General features: G+C 39.6%; 1 protein-coding gene across 2 annotated transcripts in view; it reads right to left on the bottom strand.

Moving 5' to 3' along the window:
• The window catches only part of CDYL (chromodomain Y like), a 153185-nt gene that overhangs the window by 63711 nt on the left and 67700 nt on the right, over positions 1-21774 (bottom strand). For both annotated transcript variants that reach the window (XM_070747187.1, XM_070747186.1), the window contains one exon: positions 5178-5832. In XM_070747187.1, the coding sequence (XP_070603288.1) occupies positions 5178-5832 (655 nt within the window). The remainder of the gene's footprint in view (positions 1-5177; positions 5833-21774) is intronic.

Below are 21774 nucleotides of genomic sequence, written 5' to 3'. Positions count from 1 at the left end.
GCCTTGTTACGATGGCTATCAGATTTGGTACATTAGGGTCAAGTGCTGCCAGTGGGGATGGGTCTCGGAGCCCGGTCACCCTCGGAGTGAGGGTTGCTGACACCTTTGAAATTGACATCTCAGAAATCCCTTGGCAGGGAGGGACCTCCCAGATGTTCCTGTCTGCCATTGTCAAATATTGTCAGCTTCAGAAGGTTGCAGAGAGGCCATTTGGCAGGATCAATATGCAGTTCATCTCTAACTGCTGGGGTGGGGCTCTTGATAAGTATAGGTGGACCTGGTGCATATTTTGTCAAGATGGGATGACACTACCCGGGCCTGTGACTTTTGTCTCTCTGGGCCACCTTAGAGAGCTTGGGAAGAACACCCTCAGAGCAGGAATGCTGCTTACAGGACCCATCCCTGCAGGAGGACGACCCAGATGCCAAGGCAAGGGCTTAGGGTCGGAGGCTGTATCCCGTTTGGATAGCCTCTTTGAAGGACCTTATCTTTAAAGATAGCTTTACCCTCCTCTGCCATGTCACCTTTGGGGAGGATAGGCAGTGGCTGTGTTTGGACTGACCTATGAGACCTCAAACTTCCTTGGGAGAAATTAATACGGGTTTGCCCCACTCAACATGGCCATTGCAACTGCCCTCACCTCACAAACTGGACAGTTATGGATTCAGCGTCTGTGTCACATTTAAAATGGTTGCTGCTCACAAGATGGCCACTGCCTCGCCAAGTGACATCAAAATGGTACCTCTCATCAATATGGCCACTTAAAAATGGCCACTGTGTATTTTGCCTTCTTCAGCCGTTGATTAAAGTGCGGAGGCTACAATGTGGGAGGCGGAAGAGTCTACAAATGAGGCGGTGCTTTGGCAATGTTAAACTGCTGAGCGGCTAATGTCAGTACGAGGGGCCAAGACCTCTATGCTGGGAGGCAGGTGACAGGCAAAGTACACTTGTCCTATTCAGCCTGCGGACTGAGTCAAAAGAATGGGAATTGAGGCAGGAGGTCGAAGGTATTTATCAGACTCAGTCTAATAAGCTAAAGGGACGGTAGTCCACCTATTCTTAGATGTCTCATTGGCTAACGGGACGGTGTCCACCTATTCTTAGACGTTAGCTCCACCCAAAAAAACAGGAGTCATTTACAACATACAAGTTAAGACTTGTAATAAACACTATGTAGAACAAACAGTCAGAAAACGTGCAGAATACCAACTGGCAGTCAAAAGACATGATGAATTTTTTTTAAATTTCACAACATATAGACAGATTTAACAATAGTTTCAACTGGAAAAATGTGACAATCCTAGACTACGCCAAGTCCAAAAATACCAGGGTATTTCTAGAAGCAAATCAGTCATTAGACACAAAGACATTAACAACATCTGTAGACTATGCAAAAGAGACAATCAACTAGCTCCAAACAGTAAAAGATGCCACCACAGGGGTAAAATTCTACCAGTTCTGTGAGCGTGGCTTGGTGGTGGTGTAACTGAATGGGCATTGGCAACTTGACGTTACTCATGGCAAGGTGGAGTGACACCACTTCAAGCCACGCCCACCAAGGGACACCTACAGAACCAACAGCTAAGTTCAGCCAAGGCTTCTAGATTCAACCTGGCTGCTTCTCACCTCCATGTTTGCTCTGTATGTAGGAAGCCAAGAAGGAGGAGAAAAACAACCATGTTGCAGCAGCAGAGAGATGCTGAACTTCTCTCCGTTCCTTCACAGCGGAGCTGCTTAGAAGGCAGATACTGCAGCCGCCTGTCGATTTATGGTCCCGCCTCCCCCATGTCAAAGTACCTTAAAGACTGCGGCCAGCAGTTGTCATTTTTGGCTGCCTTCTGCACAGCTACATTGCAATGCAGTCCCTCCAACTGGTGCAGGTTTTTCTGGATTTGGTCATGAGCTGCATCGGCAGAAAATGGCACTGGGGTGAACAGGATGGCAGCCAGCACCACTGGTCATGGGACTGTCTCATGACCACTGCCACTCTATTTGCGCTGGCTGCGCATGCACACCCCATTGCCTGCCAGTGCAGCTCACGGCCAGATCCGGCCAGGAAAACAGTAGCAGCCGGAGGGACCGCATCATAGCAGAGCTGCTCAGAAAACAGCCAAAACCACCAATGGCTGAAGGCATCTTGGCGTGAAAGAAGGCTGAGCCTTGCTGTGTCCCCCCCCCAAAGGCACAAAGGTAGGTGAGCAAGGCAGAGGGTGAGCAGGCAGTGAGTGGGCGGTGGCTCCAGGGCAAGACTGGAGCCAGGGAATCTCTGACCCGGCCAAGACGGACAGTGGCTCTGGGGCCTCAGGGAGTGGCACATCCCTGGGCCATGATCCAAGATGAAGGGTGAGCGTGGGGCATGCATTGCTTACCTTACCTTGCTTGCATTGCACATGTGAGATTTTGGCAATTTTTGCTGGTTTTTTTGTTCCCGCGCATGCACGGAAGCAAAATCTCGCATGGGAACATACGGTGGGGATGCATAGATGTGCATGCATTGCTGCTTCCTCCACCAGAGGAAACCTCTCATATAAATTAGGACCTTCATATACAAATCCAGTTCTTAACATCTATACCATGGGTGTCAAACTCGCTGCGTCACATTGCTGTCATTTGATGTATCATGTTGTTTTCTCCTTTGTGGAGCTAGGGTAGGCTTTGCCTACATGTGACACATCCAGTCTGTAGGCCGCCAGTTTGACATCCCTGATCTATACTGTAATATTTCAAGTGTTTTATAAAAAGACAGAAAAAAGAAATAAATCAGTGTGTTCAATGGAATTACAAAATATAGTAAGAGAATAGAGGAAAGACCTGATAATGAATTATTATTATTAATTCAAACATATTTTGTGCAGATGTTCACATTCATTGTCAGATAATTTAACTCCCGTCTTTTCCTGTAAAACTTCTCATATTCCCTCAAAGATGATTTTCTACCTAGAAGACTGTAACTGAATATACAGAATATGTCATAAAAAGAAACAGAAATATATCAACAATTCATAAAGTAAATAAATGCACGTCTAAAAATGAAAATGGCAGACTGGTTCCCTATCAAAATCTTAATAAACTTCACCATTTATTTCTAAAATCTATGAATTAAATAGCTTCAAGCAATTAATGGTTGGTAAATTCAAGACCCTATAAAAAAAATTTCACAATTTGCTTCTTGGAAAAATATAAACTAACAATTTTTTGTTGTGAATTTTATCATAAGATTGGCTCCCACTCTGACACTCTTTGCAAAGTCCTGAAGATGTGATTCTGCCTATGGGGACCCCAGAGTGATAAGGAGCCCATCAAGTGGAAGTAGTTATTTATAGGTTTTTCTACTGCAGTTTTATTCTTGTAATCTACCTTGAGTCACCAAGGGTGATCTGGATGGTCATCACTGTTCCCTGTAGGCTGCGCGCGTGAGTGCGTGCGCACCCCAAAATACCTCCCCGCGCGCCCTTTTCCATGGGCGCGCAGTCCCCATCCCCCCGCCCGCCCGATCCGCTCCCTCTCCTCCTCTTCCGCCGAAAGAAACGCGCGGAAGCTGCCTGCTTGAGCCTCGCATTGCTCCACCCCACTTCGTCCTGCTTGTCATCCTACGTTGTGTTTTTTTTGGGGGGGGGGAGCGGCGGGAAAGCCCTGTGCCGGCCAGGAAAGCTGGGTTTGCTTTCCGTGAAAGCAGTGCGCCTTTTAAACATGCTGCTTTCCTGCACCTCTTTCATGGGGGGTGGGAGTGGCATCAGCGCCACCCCTCTACGACGGGCTGCTCGCTTGGCTTCCCAACGCGTCTTTCTCGGGGCTTCTGGCGTGGGAGAAGACCCTGCCTGAGCCTCCCACCCGCCCGTTCTCTGCGGTCTCCGGGCTTCCGGCAAGGCGGCGCCATCCAGCGGAGGGATTGCCGCCCAGGCGCAAAGTTGTCTCCAAGCACACATCCTGAGCGGAGCGCCGCGCTCCGCCGCTTAGGCTTTTGGCTCCGCTGCTTAGGCTTTTGCTGCTCATGGAGGGGAAGGCGCCGATGCCGAAAGCCTCAGCGACATTTGGCTGCTGGGGGGGCGGGGAGGAGAAAATCCTCTCCCCCCTCCAGGAGCAGCAAAAGCCTCAGCGACGGATCGCGCCGTTTGCCTTTCGGCTCCGTAGTTGAGGCTTTTGCTGCTCGTGGAGGGGAGAGCGCCGATGCCGAAAGGCAAACAGCGCGCCCCGCCGCTTAGGCTTTTGCTGCTCGTGGAGGGGGGGTTGGCGGTGCCGATGCCAAATGCTTTCCCTCCGCGGTGGGGGGTGCAGGGCAGGTGTAGGCAGCCCCAGGAGACAAAGAGGGAATGACAGAAAGGAAAGAGACAGAAAGGGAGTGAAAGAAAAAGTGAGAGATAGAAAGGATAGAGAGAAAGGGAATGAGAGAAAGGAAAGAGACAGAAAGGGAGGGAGAGAAGGAAAGAGTGAGAGATAGAAAGGATAGAGAAAGGGAATGAGAGAAAGGAAAGAGACAGAAAGGGAGGGAGAGAAGGAAAGAGTGAGAGATAGAAAGGATAGAGAAAGGGAATGAGAGAAAGGAAAGAGACAGAAAGGGAGGGAGAGAAGGAAAGAGTGAGAGATAGAAAGGATAGAGAGAAAGAGGGAATGAGAGAAAGGAAAGAGACAGAAAGGGAGGGAGAGAAAGAAAAAGTGAGAGATAGAAAGGATAGAGAGAAAGAGGGAATGAGAGAAAGGAAAGAGACAGAAAGGGAGGGAGAGAAGGAAAGAGTGAGAGATAGAAAGGATAGAGAGAAAGAGGGAATGAGAGAAAGAGGAAATGAAGGAGGGAGGGAAAGAAAGTGAGTGATAGAAAGGATAGAAAGAGGGAGGGAGAGAAAGGAAAGAGAGATGAGAGAGGAAGGAGGAGAAAGAGAGAGAGGAGGGATAGCGAATTATGGATGTCAGAACTCGTGCATGCGTAATAGCGTGCGCCCACACTTTTTAAAAAATTTATTTATTTAGAGATTTATGCCGCCCAATCCCGAAGGGACTGCCGCTCAGACACTATACTTTTCCGCCCACACCGGGGAAAAATTAGAGGGAACACTGGTGGTCATATACATCTTCTTAATAAATAAATAAAAATTGAGAACCAGTCAAGGCGAAAAAAAGTACATATTGCATATGGAACAAAATAGACAAAATTTTCTGGAAAACCTATCCATCCATCTTACCTTTTCCATTTATTGCTAATGCAGATGCAATGGTAGCTGTTACTGGCACTGGCAATTGTGGCACTAATGAATGTATTCTTGGCCTGCTCCCCATTCTAGCACGTTCTTCTCCAGGACCTAATAAAGCACCAACTGGTTTTTCTGCTGTCACCTCTGGGGCTACAGAATCTTCATGATCCCGCTCAATGCGATCCAGCTTATCAGGACTTTCATTCTGAAAGCCATCTACTGCTGTCCGACTCCTGATAGGACTTTTGGGCACAAGAATTTTGATACCTGATTTTGAAAGGTCAATGTTTCTTCTACCAGAGAGAGGAGTGTTGTTTTTCCGAAACTTCTGTGCAGCAAACAGTTGATTTTTTGATTCATGGTCTTTTCCAATAACTAAAGACTTGGCCGTTTTTGAAAAAGAACTATTAGTAGATCGAGAAATTTGTTTTCTTGCATTATTTGGAGATGTCCTGTTTGTCCTTGCTAATGTGCTTTCTTTTTGTTTTTCATTGTGGTATCTGTTAAATTCATGTATATATTCTTCACAATTCACAAGGTGCTGTTCAGGTTCCCATGTGTCATCTTCACTTTCATAGCCTTTCCATCGTACTAAGTATTCCGTTTTTCCTTTCTTGTTTTTTCTTTTATCAACAATTCTCTCTACCTGTTGAAAGAATTAGAAATGGCAATGAAGATGTACTTGTGAATGTTTAAACATGAATGTACAATGAAGCTATTTGAATTACAGAATCTAGAAACAATTATATTTTTTCAATCATACTAATTAATTTGGCAATCAGTATAAATAATTGTATACTCTTTATTAGTAAGCTCAAGCAACTTTAAACATTGACAAATGCATAAAAGTGTACAATGATGACTAAAAAGAAAAATGATATTAATGTCATACATATTTTTAATGTATGAGTTGGGTGGCCATATAAATTTATTTAATATATAAATAATAAATATTTGACATTCTATGGTGGGAAGAAGTTTGCACCTTCAGTTATATAACAAGTAATAATATATTTATTGCCATCATGAATAACTAGTTACTCTCAGTGACATAACCATAAACTTCTATAAAAAGAAAACAAGATTATAATCATTGGTGAACATCTATCTTTGGATGTTGGGCAACCTATCTTGGGCAACTCATAAATTTATTATCTTCAAAATGTTGGAGGAGGGGAAATGGCTCTTTAATGGGCAAATTAAGGATGCAAAATGTTTTTAAATTCATTATTAATGTCACCTTTCAATATTATTGCCAACTCATTAAAGACATAGAACATAAGATTTTAAAAAAATCTGAAGGTGACTATGTAAACTATTATAGTGCATTAGTGGAAATCAGTTCTTGGGAAATGTTTTATCTTTAATCATAAGCAACTATAGATAGATATAACTTGATATATTAATGTTATTCATATATTCATTATATTAGATAACAAAAATAACACATCATATTTCCTCTTGATGTCCTATTTGAATTCTCAGTATATTATGTCCCTCTCCTTATGCTTACAATGCATAATGTGTACAAAACATTTGGCTTTCTATTTTTCTAAAGTAGAACTGCAACAGACCATTAAAAAATGAAACTAATATCTATAAAGTGGGTATGAAGAGATGACAATAAAGAAATACTAAAATCTGGCATGCCTTAAAATCAGATGGCAATTTAGTTTTCAATTTTCAAACCATGTGTTTCACTGATTGCAATAAACATTATTTTTAATATGCTTAAAATAATTATTTGTTCTGAATTTAGTTATTTTAAATATTTGTTCTTGGTGTGTTTTTATAACAAGTTTTTCAACACCGAGTACATGACATTGCCATAAATAACCTGTTTGCCTGCTCCCATAAAACAGAATGTCATAATGGAGATGTTGATAGTACAGAATTCTTTGCCTTATAATGTTATATATTCTCTAGATTTAACAGATTACACCATTTTACTAAGCAGCAGGAATTGCATCATTCGTGAGTATTTCATACAAGAGCATATTGTTACTACATAACTTCCACCTATTTTTTTTCATCATTTGAGGAGAAACTTCTTACAAAAATCATATTCAGCATTATTCATCCCAGTCAGGAATATTGGCTCATGGAATGAATATAGTATAGCAAAAGTGATTCCTTTCTACAAATTCAGCATTCTTACAAAGTCTAAGTTTTTCAGTGTATTATATACATAACTTCTATCAAAATATAAAATTATCCTACAAATACATGGAAATTAATCTGCTGAGATAAGCATAAATGTATTATATATGCAAATAATTTATAAAATTTGCTTTGATTAATTTATTCTGGTAAAGGAAAGATATAATTGAAAGCCTAAAATCCAACAATTTTAGTTATTCATATACTGGTGAAATGTTTTAACCAACTTGGTAACTTGGTGAGAGAAACAAATTAAAGAATGAGAGGGTGGGAAAGGTGGGACTGAATGAAATTCAGCATAGATCAACCTCATTTAAGTAATCTTGTACAGAGATCATTCACAGTTAAAATGGTGATGAAAAAGTAACTTTGCCACCTGTTTTTGCATTTATGACTTTTGCAGATTTGTAAAGCAAGGGAAGAGTAAAGTAAGATCATTAGCACAGTTGCACTTTCATGCAAAGACTGCTTCACTTACCGTAACCAAGTTGTTGGTCACAATTGTAATTGCTAAACAAGGACGTGCCTGTATTTTATATTCCTATCCTTAAAAATCCAGCACACATAACAATGAATCTGAAAGAACTATCATCCACCCTCTTTGTTTCTCCAATTCTGGATCCAGAAACTGATTAGCCTGTAAGTCTGTGAGAAAATAGTCTCTGATTTTGTTTTGTTTTTTACTTCAGTTTATTTGACTGTTGAATGAATTATGGGACAGCATGGTAGAGCTAATAGGACTTTAAAATACACTGCTCAAAAAAATAAAGGGAACGTTTAAACAACGCAATATAACTCTAAGCAAATCAAACTTCTGTGAAATCTAACTGTCCAATTAGGAAGCAGCACTGATTGACAATCAAGTTAACATGGTGTTGTGCACATTCAACTTTGTACAGAATAAAGCATTCGATGAGAATATTTCATTCATTCAGATCTAGGATGTGTTATTTGAGTGTTCCCTTTATTTTTTTGAGCAGTATATTTCCCTATTTAATTTTATAGCAAATTACACTGTTTCTTAGCATTTGGAATGATTTAGAGAATCACAAATCACTATTTGTGCACTATCTGCCCTACTAATAATCTTCTCGTCAGTCCCATCACCCATCTCCTCCCATAAATAACTGAATGACTGTAACTTTGTTGCTTACATCCTTACAATTTATATTGACTGGTTCCCATTATGATTGGATTGCTTATATGCAGTGAAGGGCTACCAAAATTTTTACTACCACACTGTGGGTGTGGCTTATGCAAGATGCCCTGAATTTTCTTTCAAATTGGGTGCTCTGGGGTGGAGCTCCATTTTTGCTACCCCACTGCATTCCCCTCCATCCGGGCAGCAGCCCACCCGGACTATCATTAATATCTTATCTTTTGATTCTTGACAAACTTACCCCATTGCGGGATGCCCCACAACAACTACTACTTCCAGATAGTCTCATTCTGTTCCACCCCCAGAATAAAAAGTCAGATCTTGATAGCCTTCCAAAAACCTTTAAAAAATGGGGTGGGGGGAGGGAAGGCTGTAAATTAATCAGGAGTAGGAGCAGCTATAGAAAAAACACTGCTGGATGCTAAGAATTCAGGAAAGGAACCTGAAGTGGGCATATCCGATCTAATCTGGTAGGATCGGTAAATACTATCCGATTCAGGGGGTCCAGTAAATAAACTGGTCCTGTACTATGTAAGGCTTTAAAGGTGAAAAACAGTACATTGAATTGCACTTAGAAGAAACTGGAAGCCAGTGAAGCTCACAAAACAGGTGTAACATGGGAAAACCTAAGAACTCTCAGTATTGCACATACCGCTGTGTTCTGGACCACTTGTGGTTTCCAAATGAGCAGCCATATGTAAAATTATCTGCAAATATTCCAAACTGGAAGTGATTAAGGGATGAGTGACCATGAGCAATGCCTCCTGATCCAGGAAAAACCAAAACTGGTATGTAAGGCAAATCTGTACAGAAGGCCTTCCAGCACCTTAAGCAGGAGCTGAATCAAAGAGGGCCTCAAACTATGCATGAGCTCCATGTGTTATGTATGTAGGTATGTACGTACAGTATCTATATACAGCATGTACGTATGTATGTACATATGTATGTGTGTACACACACACACACACACAAAACAGTTTGAAATTCATTTTTTAAAAGAAATTCTGATATGACAATCCTGACAGGGCTCAAACAAAATAGTTGAACTTCAGAAGAAAGGTTTTCTGTGCGTATTCTGTGATTTTTCAGTGCCATCTGAAGCAGACCTTTCCTTAAGAATAAATAAAAACCAGATGTCTTGAAAATCATTGTTTGAATACTACCACCACATGTTAAAAACAATAGGGCTAGTACTGTATTCTTGTTCAATAGAATATTCTTGTTCAAAGGGTAGCATGGCAAGATCTGTCACATGAAATAAACCTAACACAGCATTAAAAATAAATTCCACTCAGGCATTTAAAATTAAGCAATAAAATATTCTCTTCTTCTTGCAGCTGAAATGGCAGCTAAGAATTTATTAAATGTAATTGTAGAAATAAAAGTCACATGCATAATACTGGATAATAGAATCAAGTGATCTGATGGAGATCAGTTGGCATAATAATAATTTAAAACCCTTAGATATAATTAGATTATATCTGCAGAAAAGAGATGAGGCTAACTAAAGATAACATTAATGATTTGTTTTGTTATGATTTTAATACAATACACACTTTTTAGACAGTTATACCTATACCCAGGGTTGGGCTACTGCCCGGATAGGGGGGAAGTGGGGTAGTGAAAATGGAGCTCCATCCCAGAGCACCCAATTTGCACTGAAAGATATTGAAAGAAAATGCAGAGTGTCCTGCATAAACCACGCCCCACAGTGTGGTAGTAAAATTTTTGGTAACCCTTGACTGCCTATACACTATACTTAGATATTTACTTATATACATTACTGCCTTGCAAAATGTATGTTAATGTGTATTGCAAAGTTATTTTTTAATTTGCGTAGTTAAATTATACATATACTTTTGACTGCAACTCTCAATTTTAAAGCAATCCAGTAAACAATGAATATGTTTGATACAATTAATAATGGTTTTATTTGGGGGCATAACACAACCCAATCAGAACACACATAAACCAAAATAATTAGGGGAGTTGTCAATTTCCCCATGCCTGGCGGCAAAGGTGAGTTTTCAACAACTTGCAAAAGGTGAGGAAGGTGGGGTCAGTTCTGATCTCCGTGGGGAGTTGGTTCCAGATGGCCGGGGCCGCCACAGAGACGGCTCTTCCCCTGGGCCCTGCTAGAAGACATTGCTTAGTTGAGGGGACCCGGAGAAGGCCCACTCTGTGGGATCTTATTGGCCGCTGGCATTTGTGCGGCAGAAGACAGTCCCAGAGGTATTCTTGTCCAATGCAATGTACAGCTTTATAGGGCATAACCAACCCTTTGAATTGTGACCGGAAACTGATATTGGCAGCCAGAGCAGGCCACAGAGTGTTGATGAGACATGGGCCTATCTGGGAAGGCCCATGGTTGATCTCATGGTCGCATTCTGCACGATCTGAAGTTTCCAAACACTTTTCAAAGGTAGCCCCATGTAGAGAGCATTGCAGTAGTTGAACATCAAGGTGATGAGGGCATGAGTAACTGTGAGCAGAGACTCTCTGTCTAAATAGGGCCGCAACTGCTGCACCAGGCAAATCTGGGCAAACTCCCTCCTTGCCACAGCCAAAAGATGGTGCTATAATGTTAGCTGTGGATCGAAGAGGATGCCCAATTTGCGGACCCTCTCTGAGGGGGTCAATAATCCCCTTCCAGGTTAATGGACGGACAGATGGAATTGTCCTTGGAAGGTAAAACCCACAGCCATTCCATCTTGCCAGGGTTGAGTTTGAGTCTGTTGACACCCATCCAGACCCTAACAGCCTCCAGGCACCGGCATATCACTTCCATTGCTTCGCTGACTGGACATGGGGTGGAGATGTACAACTAGGTATCATCAGCATACTGATGATACCTCACCCCATGCCCTTGGATGATCTCACCCAGCAGCTTCATGTAGATATTGAATAGTAGGGGGGAGAGGACCGACCCCTGAGGCACCCCACAAGGGAGAGACCTGGAGTTCGACCTCTGACCCCCCACTAACACCAGCTGCGACCGACTGGAGAGGTAGGAGGAGAACCACTGCAGAACAGTGCCCCCCTCTTGCAGCCCCTCCAGCCGGCACAGAAGGATACAATGGTCGATGGTATCGAAAGCCGCTGAGAGGTCAAGAAGCACCAGGACCAGAAGCCCCTGTCCCGGGCCTGCCAGAGATCATCCATCACCACGACCAAAGCAGTTTTCGTGCTGTAGCCGGGCCTGAATCCTGACTGTTGAGGGCCTAGATAATCGGCTTCTTCCATGGACCGCTGGAGTGACACCACCTTTTCAACAACCTTCCCCATAAAGGGAAGGTTGAAGACTGGATGATAGTTGTTGAGAATGGCTGGGTCCAGGGAAGGCTTTTTGAAGAGGGGGTGCAAGAGTGCCTTCTTGTAGGGATCCAGAAAGGACCCCCTCCCCAAAGAAGCATTGACAATCTCCTAGACCCAGGTCTGTGTCACCTCCTTCCTGGCCAAAACCAACCAGGAGGGACACGAATCCAGTAAACAGGTGGTGGAACTCATAGCTCCAATAGCCTTGTCCACTTCATCAGGTGTCACCAGATCAAACTCTTCCCAGACAGGTGGACAATGACGTGCCCCAGTCACCTCTCATTGCCAAAAGCAGCCCAGTCAATTATCAGGAGTCACAATGACTGAAAGGCATCCCTCTCCCCAAAAGGCAGCCCCACAAAGGTACTATTGACTGGTACTTAATATTGTAAAATCATAAAGTAACCATTTTAAAATTCTACCCAAATGGATCCTAACATTCTAAACAGAGAAAGCTAAACTATCTTATGATGAATATAAGTAATCCTTGACTTACGACTATAACTGAGCTTCGAATAATGGTTGTATGTCATCTGTTAAGCGGGACACCACATGACCATGCAAAATTTATGATCTTTTTTGAAGCAGTTGTTAAGCACCATGTTTTTAAAGAAAAATCTATTGTTCTGTATAGGCGCTTTCTGCTGGAAACTGAGTGACTGTAAATAGCTATAAAATGCAGACAAATTGCCAAGTGTCCAAAATGTGATCGTGTCACCATGAAAACTCATTGCAGCTGTAAGAACTTTGAGTCTGGTAATAGAATCACATAGTAAATCACATGTTTTTATTAAAGTTTATACTAACACAATATTGTCATCTGCTTATCTAATTTGTATAAATTTGATCATTTTTAGTAATCAACAATATCATTTGTATTTAGTAACACTGTTAAAACCTTTTTATCAACATTAATAAATGGGCTGGATGATAATTAGAATAGAGTGTGATCTATACCTGCTTATATTAAGATAATGCTATTTAAATGCTGCTGATAAAATTCCCTTATCATACATCTCATCATACAATTGAGAAAGTTTTGGCACTAAAAGATTTATAAACATTTGATACCACCTAATACAGAATCCATCCAATCTGGTATTTCACTTGCCATTTTAAAATCATTTGTTTAATCTCTCACTCATTAAAGCAAATAAAAGTTGTTTTTCTGTATCATCTTAATACAGTAGGTTCTATACATTATCTGGTTTGCTATATAATTCTGAATTGAATTTTTAAAATTGACAATTTATATCTATTGAAGTTTTATATATTTTATCTTTCACCTCTAATAGTTGGAAACACAGCTCTACATTTCTTTTACTTTAAGCAATTAGCCAAAATATTGCTATGAGATCATCCATCAGCGCAACCAAACCAGTTTTCGTGCTGTAGCCGGGCCTGAATCCTGACTGTTGAGGGCCCAGTCTCCCAGTTAATTCTATTATAAACATGTGAGCAAGAATTCTGTCTGTTATAGATAGTATTTCATTCACATTGTTGTTCTGTATTTACAATATCTTTCAAATTATTTTCTCTTTTATTTTTAATCTTGCTTTATATGATGCATAAACTGTGATTCTACAGATATATTTATACTTCCATTTCAAAAATTTGTGCACTTAATATTTATCTATTCATGAAAAATACAAAGAATTGTAGGCTTCTAAATGCATTTACTGAACAAATTATTTCCTTCAAAAGGGAAATATTAAAATATTAATTTTTATCTTAACTGTGTTTTTAAAACACATTTCAAGATAATTGCCTTATGGCCTGATACATAAGGAACACTGATATTACACTACTGAATTTGGTGATATAAAATCAATACTAAAAAAAATCATGCCTAAAAATTTGCTCCACACTTTGAGTAGGATAAATGAATTCTATTAAATTCATTTATCCTACTATTTTTTGTTTCTCTCACTAATGATTGAATTCTTTTTGTACCAGAATATTTCTATCAGACTTAGGATCAAACCTACCATATTATTGAAATATTCTGCATTACCGCAAATTACAAACACATTTACTCAAGTGTTGAAAACATAATATAAACATAAAACATAATAACAGAGAATATAGATTATGTTCATAAACATTAATCATAGCTATTCCTGTTATTTTAGCACTTAAAATTAAGTAATGTTCATTTACATCACTGACAACCCATTGTACATGCAGGGGTGAAATGGCCGGTTCCTCTGAACCTGTAGTAACAAATGCTTCCGGTTTACATAACAGGTAGTAAAAAATGCTTTGAAAAGTAAAAAGAAGGGGATCGGAACCTTATTAAAAAAAACTTTTTAAAAACATTTTTACTACCTATTTGCATGAACTGTGACTGTGAGGTTCCTGCTTGTTCCAAGAACCATTTTGGGTGAAGTCCAACTGCTTCTGCATTGTGTGTGAGTCAATTGTTAGCTTTTGTTTTATTTTTGTGTAAAGTGTGAAAGTTGGTTTTTGAGCTCTTTGTGGCTCTGTGAGGTTCCTGCTTGTTGTTGCAGGGGCCATTTACTGTGCTTTTCCATTCCATGTGTGTCAGTTGTGTATTTTTGTGATGTTTGTGTGACGTGTTTGTGTGTGACGTGTGAAAGTTGGTTTTTGAGCTCACCCGGTCACATGACATCACCACCAAACCATGACCACCCAATCACATGACCACCAAGCCACACCCACCAAATCATGCCCACAGAACTGTCTGGTTTGGTGCTGCAACCCAACAGGACCGACACAGACTTCAGAGGATAATCAGAATTGCAGAAAAAACAATTGCTGCCAATCTGCCTTCCATTGAGGACCTGTATACTGCACGAGTCAAAAAGAGGGCGGGGAAAATATTTACTGACCCCTCACATCCTGGACACAAATTGTTTCAACTCCTACCCTCAAAACGTCGCTACAGAGCACTGCACACCAAGACAACTAGACACAAGAACAGTGTTTTTCCGAACGCCATCACTCTACTAAACAAATAATTCCCTCAACACTGTCAGACTTTCTACTAAATCTGCACTTCTATTCTACTAGTTTTTCTCATCATTCCTATCACCCATTTCCTCCCATGTTGACTGTATGACTGTAACTTGTTGCGTATATCCTAAGATTTTTATTAATATTGCTTCTTCATTGCTTATTTGACCCCTATGACGATCATTAAGTGTTGTACCACATGATTCTTGACAAATGTATATTTTATTTTACGTACGTTGAGAGCATATGCACCAAGACAAATTCCTTGTGTGTCCAATCACACTTGGCCAATAAAAAGTCTATTCTATTCTATTCTAAATCAAAATAGCCGCACCTTTAGAATTCATTAAAGTATTTGTAAGATAAACCAGCCCACACAATCCATCATTAATAGAGATGCAGCCTGTTTCATTAAATAATTTTTCTGTAGACAAACAATATCTGAAGTAACACATTTTAAATATGGTAAGATTACATTTTGTTTTTTAGATTCTCACAACCCTTCTACAAGGCCTCTAGTTGACACTAACTTCATCCATTAATTTATTTTGGCCATCAATAATCTTCTTAAACCAATTCATTTTATGACCTATAACAAATATCTAGTGATGACCTGTTATGTTTGAAATACTGATCATGTTTTCTTCCAGATGTGAAGCCTGTATAGCAACGCAAATTAGCATTCAAGTATCATACCAAGATGATATGCAGATGTAAATTGAGTGGAATAAAGAATTAGTTGTTGCCTAGACAATGGGAGAATGTCTTAACTTCTATAGCAAAAGTGTCGGTGGACTTCAAAATATGACTTAATTTGACAACGAAAAGTAATATTTAGAACGTAATGGATTTCATTATGTTTCTTCAAAAAAGGATGGTCTAAGCATTTTGCTAGTATAATAAAGTGTGTAATAAAATGCTTCTTTCAAACACATGCTTTTTTAATGTCTTATATTTAAAATGTTTTGGAAAGTAGTAAATCTATATAAACTATAGATGTATATAGACAGCTGGATTTATTATAAAGGTTTGAGTCTTTTGACATTGATGATATGGAAGCGAGTAAATTTGAGGATTTTATCTTTTTCAAAGACTATTGTGAGGACTTAAGGAGAGACTTTAAGGTATTTGAAGATGGAATCAGGAAGAAAATACAGTGGTACCTCGTCTTAAGAACGCCTCTTCTAACGAGTTTTTCGAGATACAAACCCGGTGTTTAAGATTTTTTTGCCTCTTCTTCCGAACTATTTTCACCTTACGAACCCAAGCCGCTACCACTGGGATGCCCCACCTCCCGACTTCTGTTGCCACCTGAAGCACCCGTTCTTGCGCTGCTGGGATTCCCTTAAGGCTCCTCTCGCTGGGAAACCCCACCTCAGGACTTCCGTTGTCATGGTTTGTGTGAAGGGAGCAAGGCTGAACGGAGTGCTTGGAGAGGCACTGAAAGGGTGTGTTTGAAGAAAGAAAAGGGAGGGGCGGCTTGAAGAGACAGCAAAAGAGTTTATGTGAAGGAAGCAAGGCGAACTGAGTGCTAGGAGAGGCACTGAAAGGGTGTGTTTGAAGAAAGAAAAGGGAGGAGCGGCCTACCTCACCTTTCTTCCTTCCCACGCACCCTTTCGCTGCCTCTCCAAGCACCCCGCTAACCTTGCTTCCTCCACCCGCCCCCTTTCACTGCTTCTCCCCACCCTCCGTTCGTCTCCCTTCTACAGTTTGAGATTTTCCTAATGGATTTGCACGCATTATTCGCTTTTACATTGATTCCTATGGGAAACATTGTTTCATCTTACAAACTTTTCTACTTACGAACCTCGTCAGGGAACGAATTAAGTTTGTAAGATGAGGTACCCCTGTAAAAAAGTTTTGGATAAAAAGGGGATTTCTAACGATGATTACAATAAGGACAACAATAAAGACTCTGAAAATATGATGGTAAACTAAAAGCAAATAGTTGGAGAGAGGAAAAGTTGAAGGAAGATGACCAGATGGAAGAAAATACAGACAAGCATAAAAGGACTGAAGATCTTGAAAATGGACAGATTAATGGACATATTACTGATTCTATCGATTATATTGGGGTGATTAGTGATGTGGAAGGAGAGGTAGTAGAGAATTATAGAGGCAAAAGGAAAGAAGACTTTGAAAATGGACAAGCTAATAGTAACATTTTATATTATGATTACACTGGAATGAACAGTGATCAGAAAAGGATAGAATATGGGCAGAGATATTGGACATGGCAAATTAAAAAGCAAAAAGGAAATAGAGGGGGGGGAGACAGAAGAACAGGAAGAGTATACATAAAGAGGAGAAAGAGAAAAAAGAAAAAGAAAGAAAGTGGGGGTACAAAATGACAAGAAAGAAATTGGGGGAGTTTAGCAAAAGAGAATGGAAGTTTAAAGAAAATGGGTGATTGGAATCTGATTATAACATAATAATCTTTTTTTGCTCTTCTTTTTAGTATTATAAGTAACAAATTTAATATAAGCAAATACAACTACTAATAAAAAACTTAAAACTGTTAACATTTATATGAATTTACAGGAGAAATATAAGAAAAATGAATGGAATGCATTAATGGGATACAAAATTACTGTAATATAAACCTGATAAATTGATTAAGTTTAAAATTGGTAAATATTTATATGTTATTAGAAGATTGATTACAAGCAAAGTAAATGTTAGAACGTGTATAAATATACGTAATTTGAATGATAATTAATTGGATTGGGATTAAATGTAGAATTAGTGAATATGTATGGGAGAGTTAAGAAAATAAGGATGGATGTTTAAAGGACATGGAGGATTGGGATCTGGTTATTATATAATAATCTATTTTTGTTTTTTATTATAGATATTAAAAATTATTTAATATAAGCAAGTACAGTGGTACCTAAGAACGCCTCTACTTAAGAACTTTTCTAGATAAGAACCCTCTTCTCAAGAACCATTTTCTAATTAAGAACCCAAGCCCGGAAAATTTTCCCAGGAAATTTGAGAGCAGCACGAAGGTCCAGCCAGTTTCCCCTTTAATCTCAGCCATCTCAGGCTTTTCTGGGCTGCCAGAGGAGCCTTTCAGTGGTTTTCCTTTCTCTGGCCACTTGGAGAGGGAATGAACCACTTCGCTGTGGTGACTCCCTCGCGCAGCGTCTTATACACCTTGTGTGAAGTTGCCTCCAGGAGCATCTGGGTACGGAAAGGCAAAAGGGGGCACTTCACCCCGGCCACATCAACTCGGCTTCAGCCAAACCAAAGGAGTCACCACAGTGAAGGAAAGGCGCCGGCTACAAAGCAAGCAAGCGAGAGGAGCCCTTCAGCATGGGAAGGAAGAGGAAGCAGGTAAGCAGCACATTAGCAGACAGCCTTTCAATCAAAGGAGCAGGAGGTTTCCCCCTCTCGCCCGCCTGGGTTTCTCTCTCTGGTGAGTGTATGGGAGGCACGTGCTCCTTCTCGCTGTCTCAGAGTCCCTCTTTTTTTTTAAGGCTTAAAGTTTTGTATTTTTTTTATTCCCCTCACCTCACCTTCTTCCTTCGGCAGCGACTGTCCTCCTCCTCTTCCTCCTCCTCCTCCTCCCACCCAAATTTCGAGCTTTCATTTCTTTCCTAATGGGTTTGCATGTATTATTTGCTTTTACATTGATTCCTATGGGAAAAATTGCTTCTACTTACAAACTTTTCTACTTAAGAACCTGGTCACGGAACAAATTAAGTTCTTAAGTAGAGGTCCTACTGTATAACTATTAATAAAACCTTAAAATAATTAAATATGAATTAAGAGGAAGAAATATAAGCAAAATGAATGGAATGCATTAATGGGATATAAATTGATATAATTGATTAAGTTTACAATTGCTAACTATTTACATTATTAGAAGAAAGATTGACCATAAATAAAGTAAATGTTACAAGGTGTATAAATTTATGTAAGTTGAATGATTACCAATTGGATTTGGATTAAATTTAGAATTAGTGAATATATACTGTACCACCAGGAGGAAGATAAACTATGATGAAAATGAAGGGAATGATTATGAAATTTGGAATTTGTCTTTCCTATTAGATAGGTTATTAATTAGAAATTATATACAAAGAATTTATAATTTTATGTTGAATATTAAATACAAGTAAATTATTATTGGATAAGGGTTTTTAGTTATTAGGAAAGTAAATAAGGATGAGAAGGAAGCCCTATGGCTTAGATTTAATAAGTTAGATATATTATTTAGCAGAGGAAGTAAATATTAGCGGTAAATTTAATTGGAAGATAATTTGTCTATCCAGATGACGGAATTAGAAAAGGAGGGAGCAAAGGTTAAACAATATATACCAAGGGGTAAGATATAATAGAATGGATATGATTCTTTTTTTTCTAAATTGTATTCAAGAAAAGATTTTTTAAACTGTATTGAAGGTATATAATATAAGCATGTTTTTATTGTGGAGAATTTTTTTTTAATTTTTTTTTTAAAGGATTGAACTGCAGACTCTGAGCAGAATTAGCCTACAATACTGCCTTCTAACTGCTGTGCCACCAAGGTATAACAAAATATGGAACTCAATTATAAAAAATACAAAATGATATATAAAAATAATAGAAATTAATATTATATGTCTGGCTAATGTAAAGGCTCTTCTGCATGTTGGATTGAAAACATTGGTCCACTATTTAGCAGTTGCAAATGGATTCTCAGCAGATCTAAGTTATAGGTTTTTAAAGTAAACTTTATATCCTTTTATAAGTGTTTGAGAAGAACCGTTGTACCTACCTGAACGGTCTTCTCAGTGCACTGGAAGGAGAGTCCAATATGGGTTATTCTCAATCCTATTGGTCGAGACTGAGTTTAAAAATTAGCATAATATTAGGCACCGCCCCTAGCCTGCCCCCAGTGAGCTCAGTTTTAAAAAACAACAGGTAATGTAATCCAACACCATTTTATTGAACTAATATATATATATATATATATATATATATATATAAATAAAAAACATAAGGTAAACCCAAACAATCCCAGCTTCCCTGAAACAATCCAATGCTGGGTGGGTTTGGACTCTCCTTCCAGTGCACTGAGAAGACCGTTCAGGTAGGTACAACGGTTCTTCTCCATTGCATCTGGAAGGAGAGTCCAATATGGGATATACCCAAGTTCCAAATTAAATGGGAGGGAGATTGTTAAGTCAGGGTAGCTGGAGAGGAACACACCCTCTGTAATACCCTTCTCCCAAAAGATGCCTCCGCTGAAGCATAGGCATCTATTTTGTAATAGAAACATAGAAGTCTGACGGCAGAAAAAGACCTCATGGTCCATCTAGTCTGCCCTTATACTATTTTCTGTATTTTATCTTAGGATGGATATATGTTTATCCCAGGCATGTTTAAATTCAGTTACTGTGGATTTATCTACCACATCTGCTGGAAGTTTGTTCCAAGGATCTACTACTCTTTCAGTAAAATAATATTTTCTCATGTTGCTTTTGATCTTTCCCCCAACTAACTTCAGATTGTGTCCCCTTGTTCTTGTGTTCACTTTCCTATTAAAAACACTTCCCTCCTGGACCTTATTTAACCCTTTAATATATTTAAATGTTTCGATCATGTCCCCCCTTTTCCTTCTGTCCTCCAGACTATACAGATTGAGTTCATTAAGTCTTTCCTGATACGTTTTATGCTTAAGACCTTCCACCATTCTTGTAGCCCGTCTTTGGACCCGTTCAATTTTGTCAATATCTTTTTGTAGGTGAGGTCTCCAGAACTGAACACAGTATTCCAAATGTGGTCTCACCATCATTCTATATAGTGGGATCATAATCTCCCTCTTCCTGCTTGTTATACCTCTAGCTATGCAGCCAAGCATCCTACTTGCTTTCCCTACCGCCTGACTGCACTGTTCACCCATTTTGAGACTGTCAGAAATCACTACCCCTAAATCCTTTTCTTTTGAAGTATTTGCCAACACTGAACTGCCAATACAATACTCAGATTGAGGATTCCTTTTCCCCAAGTGCATTATTTTACATTTGGAAACATTAAACTGCAGTTTCCATTGCTTAGACCATTTATCTAGTAAAGCTAAATCATTTACCATATTACAGACGCCTCCAGGAATATCAACCCTATTGCACACTTTAGAGTCATCGGCAAATAGGCAAACCTTCCCTACCAAACCTTCCCCTATGTCACTCACAAATATATTAAAAAGAATAGGACCCAGAACAGATCCTTGTGGCACACCGCTTGTAACCTGACTCTGCTCAGAATACTCGCCATTAACAATAACTCTCTGATGTCTACGCTTCAGCCAGCTGCAAATCCATTGAACTATCCAGGGATTAAGTCCAATCTTCACTAATTTATCTATCAGCTCTTTATGTGGAACCGTATCAAAGGCTTTGCTGAAGTCCAGGTAGGCAATATCCACGGCACCACCTTCATCCAACACCTTTGTGACATAGTCAAAGAAATCAATGAGATTAGTCTGACATGATTTGCCTTCAGTAAAGCCATGCTGATTTGGGTCTAATAAGTTATTGTTTTTTAGGTGCTGATTTATCCTCTTTTTGAGTAGAGTCTCCATCATTTTAACTACAACTGATGTCAAGCTAACTGGCCTGTAGTTACCAGCTTCTTCTCTACTGCCCTTCTTGTGAATAGGCACAACACTGGCCATTCTCCAATCCTCAGGAACTTCTCCTGTTAACAAGGATTGGTTAAACAAATCAGTCAGGGGGGTAGCAATGACAGATCTGAGTTCTTTAAGAACTCTGGGGTGGATGCCATCTGGACCCATTGCCTTATTTATCTTTAATCGTTCAAGTTCTTCTAAGACATCGGCTTCTAAGATCACTGGAGCTGAATCCGTACAGCTGGAAGCAATGCTATATCCCTCTATAGTATTATTTTGTAAGGTGTCTTTTGAGAAAACTGAACAGAAGTAGCTATTGAAATGGTCAGCGATCTCCTTATTCCCATTAATGCATGTATTAT

This window comes from Erythrolamprus reginae, chromosome 3 (assembly GCF_031021105.1).
Source record: "Erythrolamprus reginae isolate rEryReg1 chromosome 3, rEryReg1.hap1, whole genome shotgun sequence".
In the NCBI taxonomy this organism is placed as follows: Eukaryota; Metazoa; Chordata; class Lepidosauria; order Squamata; family Dipsadidae; genus Erythrolamprus; species Erythrolamprus reginae.
The sequence above is the reverse complement of the archived record's forward strand: the minus strand, read 5'-3'. Positions and strand labels throughout refer to the sequence as shown.